Here is an 8041-nt window from a genome sequence, read left to right on the forward strand (position 1 = left end):
AATATGTAAAATGATAGATAGAAAGAAAGTATCATAAACTACCTTAATTCACTTTTTTATCATTAATTATTAAATAAAAATGTCTTTAACAACACTGCTTCATTGTTTAATTTAAATTATTTCGATATCTTTCATTAGTAATTTTGTAAAATTAGTATTATTGATATTATTAAATAACAACATTTCTATTTTCTATTTCTTCTATAAATAAAACATTATAACAAACACATTACTTGATTTTATATATTTGTTGTTTAGTTTGATTTATGTTTTACACAAAAAAATTAAATATATATATATAAATGTCTGTCTATCTTTATAAATGATGTTTAACATATAATTTCAATTGGCATTATTGTAATTAATTTGTCATTTATTGTTTATTTTTGAATTCTTTTAATTAAGAAAAATGAAATTGTATTTTATTATCATCATGATTATATAACATTTATTGATTCTGATTGATTTAGAGATATTTTTGAGAGAATAATTTATTAAATCAATATCAATGAAATATAAGATGTCTTTTTGTCAATTTCTTTCTTAATTAATTTTATTTCTATCTTCAACAACTTCTCTTACTTCTCATTCATTACTTTTATAATTTCATTTAATATATTCAATTTTATATGTTTCATTAATTAACACATTATTTTAAATCATGTTCTGAACATATTATTTTACACATTTCTTTTCAATCATGATTATTCAAGTGTTTTATAGTATTTTTATTTCATTATGTATTTCAATATACAATAAAAACACAAACAAATGAAATATTTCATCTTTTGATGATTGTTTCGGATGATGTCCTTCTTGATGTATTTATTTGTGAAACAATCAATTAACATAATGAATTATCAACAAAATAATAAGAGAATAATTTGAATTGCTATTTTGTCTCACACATTCATTAAAACATCATTTTCATTGTTGATTCATCACATTGAAAGACAATTTCAAATTTAGTTCTTTTACAATTACTTTTAAGATGTTTCATTTCAATTTTTATATTATTCATTGATGATTGAGATACAATTAATCAAATAATGTACGAAAAAATAACATAGCCTAAAGACATAAAACATAAATATAAAAGACATAATAGAAAGAAGAAATAGAAAGTTTATAAGAATGGATAAAATAAAGAAAAATAAAGAAATACTGAGAAGACTGAGAAAAAAAGAATAAAATCAGATAAAAGAAACAAATAATTTGATTTATAGTTATAAACAAAATAATTAGAAGAAATATTATGAAATGGTAATAAAGAAAACTAATAATAAAGAATAAAAATGATATTCACTATACAAATATAATGAAAGATATATCAATCAAAAGCAGAGTTAATTAAATGGTGAACTTTTGAAAATGACATTATTAGTGATATTAAAACAATGTATTTAACAACAAGATGGTTGATTTGATTTATTCTATTCATTCAAACATATTGAGTGAATTTGATTGAAAACAAAATAGTTTGGTATTGTCAATGGAGAATAATGAATATTAATTATCAATTTTATTCCTTAATTAAAAAAAATTGTTTTTAAAACCAGTTAATTAAAACTTTCATTTCTTTTAGTTATTTGGTTTTACCAAGAAAAAGTCTCATTGTTTTAACTCTTGTTTTTTTTTCTTCTTCTTTCATTCTTCTTTTAACTTCTGCATTAATTTCTTCTTTACTCTTTTTTGTTGTTGAATTTTTCATAATATCTTCTATCATTTCATTCGTTTTTTTAAGTTCTTTATATCCTTCAACTCTTGCTTCATATCCTTGTTTCTTTTCTTCAATTTCTGTTTTAATCAACATGTCTAAATATTCATTTGAACTCGTCACTTTCTTATTTAATGCAATTTCAGATAATGTATTAACACAATCAATAATTTCTTGTTGTTGGTCATAACATTCCATTCGAATTTTATAATAGTCTTCTTCTAACCTTATTAACATACTCTCTGCACTAGCCATACCTTGTTTACCTTCACTATATCTTTTATACACATCTTCTAATGTTTCTTCTTTTGTCTCTATTAAATTCTCATATCTATATCCAGAGTTTATATGTTCTGTATGATGACAACCACATGTTGTACAACGTTTGTTTTCAATGCATGTACAAAATCTGTTTGTAAATGCTGAAATAAAAAATGGAACATGACATGGATGATGACATGTTTTATGACATTTATTACAATTTGTTGCATATACTCCTGGTTGTAAGTCAACCTTTTTTTGTACTTCTACTTGTGTAGTTAAAGTAAAGTTTTCATTTTTTTTAACTTTTTCTCGATTTTCATCCAATTGTTTGTAGATCTGTTTTATTTCGTTCATTTTTGCCAACTGACTATTTAATGTTGTTTTTAAGTCTTCAATTCGTGCCTTAATACGCTCTCTTCTCTTCAACACTTCTCTTGATTTCTCTAATGATTTTCTTGGTAGTTTTAGTAATTTTGATATAAAATCATCAAAATTCTTCATTCCTAATTTCCAAAACATTTGTGTAAATTCATCTTCTGTATTATCATCATAAATAGCTGAATTATTAAATTTTAAATACCACGGTTCATCTATTTCTGGAATAATTGTACTGAAAATACATTCTTTTGATTGTAATGCATTTATAATTTGTGGTGTTTTACCATCACAGAATGTAAGCATTGCAATAAAATTCTTTTTAACATCTTTCCCAAATAAGTTGATAATATTCCCAAATATATACTGTTGACTTAGTGTTAGCCTCACATTACTTGATTGTGCAACAAAACAAATAGCATTTAAATCTAATACTTTATTTTCAAATGCTTCTTTTATTTGTTTAGTAATTTCCATATCATAAGCAATTCCTCTTGTATCTCCAAATCTTGGTGTATCTATTATTTTGATTGGTGGTGTTCTTTTTGTTCTTTTAATATTATAAATTGTTACTTGACTTGTTTGACTTTTAGATTGATCTTTACGTTGTTCTAAATTATCTTCATTTATAATTATATATCTAAAGTCATCTGTTATTTTTATTCCATATAATGCATTTACAAAACTATTCAATAATGTAGTTTTTCCACTTCCTGTTTGACCAACAACTAGAATACCAATTGCATCATTCTCATCTTTTTGATTAAATGGTTGATTTGGATATAAATATATTTTCAATTTTCCATTTTCATGACTTTCCAATCTTATACTTCCTTCAATTGGAACATTCGGTTCAGACACATCTGTAGTATTTTGTGAAGTATTTTGGAAACCATAGTTACAATTATTAATTAGTGGAGTGCACTGTGTTGTTGTTTTATTGGGTGAAACATTAGTTAATGTATTATTTATTATGTCTTCTGTCAATGTTGTTATATTGATCTTGTTATCATGCAAAATAGATGTTAATTGTAAAGATTGTTCATCATCACTTGATATTTTAAATCCTTCTTGATCTTCAAATTCAAACCTTTTCGGAATTTGTTGTAGTCTTTCAATTTCTTTTCTAACATCTGAAAGAGAAATATTCTTGTTGAATTGCTTTTTTATCTTTGGTTTTCCATTCAAACATATTCCAATTGTTATATCATTGATTTCTGGTATATTTTCTTTTTCTTCTTTAAGAATAATTTCATCATTATTTATTATGTCTTCTACTATAAATTCTTCTTCAGTATTTCTTTCAATTTTATCATTGTCAAGTGTATAGAAATATGCTGAATCTGGAATGTTTTGAACTATTTTTCTAACATCACTTAATGGTGTTTTAGTATCCATTTCAATAGTAGTAATTATCTTATCATTTATCTTTATTCTTACTTCTTTTTTATCTTCTATTCCTTTAATATTTATTACTCTTTTTTCATCAATTACATCTCCTACAGTAAAACACTCTTCATCATTCTTATCAATTATATCTCCGTCTTTTGTTAAAAAGTATTGAGAGTCAGACATCTTTTCTTTTATTTTCTCTCTTGCTGTTTTCAATTTGTCTTGTGAATTTAGTGGTTTAGTTGCAACGCATTGTCCATTTAAAATAAATCTAACTACTACTCTTGACATTGAATGATTAATAAGTTTATTTTCTTGTTTAAATACATACCATTCGTCAAAATAGGTTATTTGTTTAAAAGTAGTACTTCTTTTCTGATTGGTTATTTCTCATAAACATCATTTGTTTCGATACTAAACACCGTTTTTAATATTTCACTTCGTTTTATTTATTTTTATTTCGGTATATTTTTTATCGTCAATTGCATATTCATGAAATAAAGTTACAATAAAATTTTCTTCATTGTAAAAATACATTGATAATTGCTTCTTAATCATTCCTTTTTGTCTATTTTTTGTTGACTTGAATTTCTTTAAATTAAAAATAGATAAAATCAATTGACTTATTTCATTCTATTTTCTCTCTTATTTATTCTTTTATTTTTATTGTTAATACTATTTCTTTGTTTCATCATTTCAAACATCATTGTGCTGAAATTATAATAACATTGAAGGGGTAATAAATGTGATGTATAAAAATATTGTCATTTTTATTTCAATTCTTTTCAATTTATTTTTTAATTCTTTTCTTTCGACTAAAAAATGAAAGTCATGAAATGTCACAAAGATGTTAAAAATAATAACAAAAAAGAAAAATATATCAATAAATAAATATAAATGATAGAAGAGTGTGTAAAATATGTAATAATTGAATTGACAGAGATACAGTAATCATTATACTAAACATTATATGAATCATTTCATTCATTTTTATCATCATATGTATTTTAATAATAACAATGGAAATAAGTGGATTAAGTATTGTTTAAACGAAAGAAAATTTGAAGATATGTGGGAAGTGTATCTTGAATATTCAATGATAAGAAATTAACAACATCAATAATCACAACTTGATTCTATCACATTCACTTTTTATTATTTTTTTCTTTCAATTTCTCTTTTTGTTTTATCTTTTATTTTATTGTGAATGTATAAAATACATTGAATATCAGTGTTTTCTTTTGTTTAATAAGTTTATTCAACTCTTTTTGTTTTTATCTTTTAAAATATTCTTCTTTTGATAACTATTCATATAATATACACACACATTTCAAAAGTATTTTAATTGAAGTGTATCAGATATAACTTTAACAAATTGTTGACGGTTACCAGAAATTCTTTTTTCGTTAAAACTATTGTTAGTATAACTTATTTTAATCTTAGACCTTTGTACAATTATCACTATCTTTAATTTTTATTATCATTTAATTACATTCTTCGTGAAAATGATTATCAGCAACATACACAAATCATTTAACTTCTTTATGTTTGAATTTGGTTTATCACTTATTTTTAATTATTCTTTTCAATATTAAAATTGCTTAATGAACTTTAAATCATATGTATAAACAAATTTTAATTTAAATAACAATTATCATACATTTATTCTTATTTAAATAATATTATATTGTTTCTATTTGATTTTCTTCTTTGTTTATTTCTTCATTCACAAAATACAACGAATTTCAATTGAAAAATAGAATTAATTATTTCAATCATTTTTTTTTTTATTTGAGTATATATCATATAAATTAATAAATACTTCTTTATATCTTGATATATCTGTTTTATATATTTTCTTTTTATGTTTATTCTTTTCTACTTTTTAGTTATGAAATATTGCCATTTTATTATTTCTTTAATGTTATTTTATTTGTCTTTCTTTGTATGAAAAGAATAATGAAAAATGATGATATTTAAAATAAATAATATTAATTGAATTGGAATAATATGTTATTCATTTAATTTATCAATGTGTTAATCATTTCTTTATTTCTTTTTATATTTTCAATTTTAAACGATTAATAAAACAAAATTCATTTCTATTTCTTATTATATTATTTATTTGATTATATTATTGTTATTCTTTTTTTTTCATTTATATTCATTTTGTATATTTATTTTATTATTTTGTTTATATTCTTATAATTTCTCTTTATTATTTTCTTCTTAATTTTTATTATATCTTTATTTTCTTTTCTTATTTTATTCTTTATTTCTTATTTTAAAATTCAATTATTTTAGGTTAATTTCCTTCACTTAAACAATGACACAGTCATCTTTATAATATATCTTTCTTAATACCTCATTCTTTTTCAACTCATTCGGACATCCATCAAAACAATTATCTCCTATTTCAATAACACTTGTGGATATATTAATTGATGTTAATGATTTACATTCATTAAAACACCACCCTCCTATTTCAATTACACTTGTTGGTATAGTAATTGTTCTTAATGACTTACATTCTGAAAAACACCAATCTCCTATTTCAATTACACTTGATGGAATATTAATTGATGTTAATGACGAACATCCATCAAAACAACTATTTCCCAGTTCACTAACATTTGTTGGTATATTAATCGTTCTTAGTCTTGTACATCCATAAAAACAACTATTTCCTATTTTACTAACGCTTGTTGGTATATTAATTGACGTTAATAATGAACAAGAACTAAAACAACTATCTCCTAGTTCACTAACACTTGTTGGTATATTAATTGTTGTTAATGATTCACATTCTTCAAAACAATCATTTCCTAATTCACTAACACTTGTTGGTATAGTAATTGATTTTAATGATTCACATTCTTCAAAACAACCATTTCCTATTTTAGTGATTGTTGATGGAATAATAAATTCATTAATATCTTTCTTTTCAATCTTCTTTCCATTTATTGTTTTTAAATTCTTTGGTATTTCAATACTAATTAACACTGCTTCATTCATAAATATTCTTTCTTCACTTATATATTTTACATCTTCTATACTAATTGTTGTTAATGATGAGCATCCATAAAAACAAGAACTTCCTATTTTACTAACACTTGTGAATATAGTAATCGTTTTTAATCTTGTACATCCAGAAAAACAATTATATCCTATTTTACTTACACTTGTTGGTATGTCAATTGATTGTAATGATGAACACTCTCTAAAACAATTATTTCCTAATTTACTTATACTTGTTGGTATAGTAATTGAGTCTAATGATGAACATTCTGAAAAACATCCATCTCCTAATTTACTTACACTTGTTGGTATGTCAATTGATTGTAATGTTTTACATCCATCAAAGCAATTGTCTCCTATTTTACTTGTACTTGTTGGTATATTAATTGTTTTTAATGATGAACATTCATTAAAACATCCATATCCTATTTCAATTACACTTGTAGATATAGAAATTATTCTTAATGATGAACATTCTGAAAAACAACCATCCCCTATTTTACTTACACTTGTTGGTATCGTAATTGATGTTAATATTTTACATTCATTAAAACAATTGTCTCCTATTTCAACTACACTTGTTGGTATAGCAATTGTTCTTAATGACTTACATTCATTAAAACATCTCCTTTCTATTTCAATTACACTTGTTGGTATATTAATTGTTGTTAATGATGAACACTCCGAAAAACATCCATATCCTAATTTACTTATACTTGATGGAATAGTAATTGATTTTAATAATGTACATCTACTAAAACATTCATCTCCTATTTCACTAACACTTGTTGGTATATTAATTGTTGTTAATGATGTACATTCCGAAAAACAAGAGTCTCCTATTGATTCAATATTTGATGGTATATTAATTTGCCTAAGATTATTACATCCAGAAAAACATTCATCAGCTATTCCACAAAACTTTTCTGGTATTTTCATTCCATATTTTTTTCTATCTTTAATTCCAAACATGTTTTGTTATTTTATAGCTTTTTCATCTTCTTTAAATACTGTTGAATGAAGAATTACTATTATTTCTATTTTATTCCAGTGATGTTTTTCACTGTTTTGTTTTTATTTTATCATTTCATAATCATAAAAATAGCATTATCGGTGTTAATGTAATGTTATTTCTATTTATTTTTATCGAATTTCGTGGTTTATCAGCTTTATTTCTTTATTTCTTTTCTTTCATTTTCAATTTCGTTAACATGATTGTGTCGTTATTTTTATCATACTGTATTAACACCAATGTTGTTTCAATTTATATATTTT

At 22.9% G+C, this 8041-nt stretch overlaps 2 protein-coding genes across 2 annotated transcripts, besides 1 other annotated feature; both read right to left on the reverse strand.

Annotated features, from left to right (window-relative positions):
- Positions 1 to 1585: 1585 nt before the first annotated feature.
- Positions 1586 to 4039, reverse strand: EHI_033550 (uncharacterized protein; the record flags this gene model as incomplete). The annotated part of the gene is made up of 1 exon (XM_643816.1): positions 1586 to 4039. The coding sequence occupies one exon, from the start codon at positions 4037 to 4039 to the stop codon at positions 1586 to 1588; it is 2454 nt and encodes an 817-aa protein (XP_648908.1).
- Positions 4040 to 4578: 539 nt separating this feature from the next.
- Positions 4579 to 4719: a repeat region.
- Positions 4720 to 6067: 1348 nt separating this feature from the next.
- Positions 6068 to 7738, reverse strand: EHI_033560 (uncharacterized protein; the record flags this gene model as incomplete). Its single annotated transcript, XM_001913757.1, has 1 exon — positions 6068 to 7738. The coding sequence occupies one exon, from the start codon at positions 7736 to 7738 to the stop codon at positions 6068 to 6070; it is 1671 nt and encodes a 556-aa protein (XP_001913792.1).
- Positions 7739 to 8041: the final 303 nt, after the last annotated feature.

The sequence above is a fragment of the Entamoeba histolytica genome, genomic scaffold, assembly GCF_000208925.1.
Source record: "Entamoeba histolytica HM-1:IMSS scf_1104750516771 genomic scaffold, whole genome shotgun sequence".
Lineage (NCBI taxonomy): Eukaryota > Evosea > Mastigamoebida > Endamoebidae > Entamoeba > Entamoeba histolytica.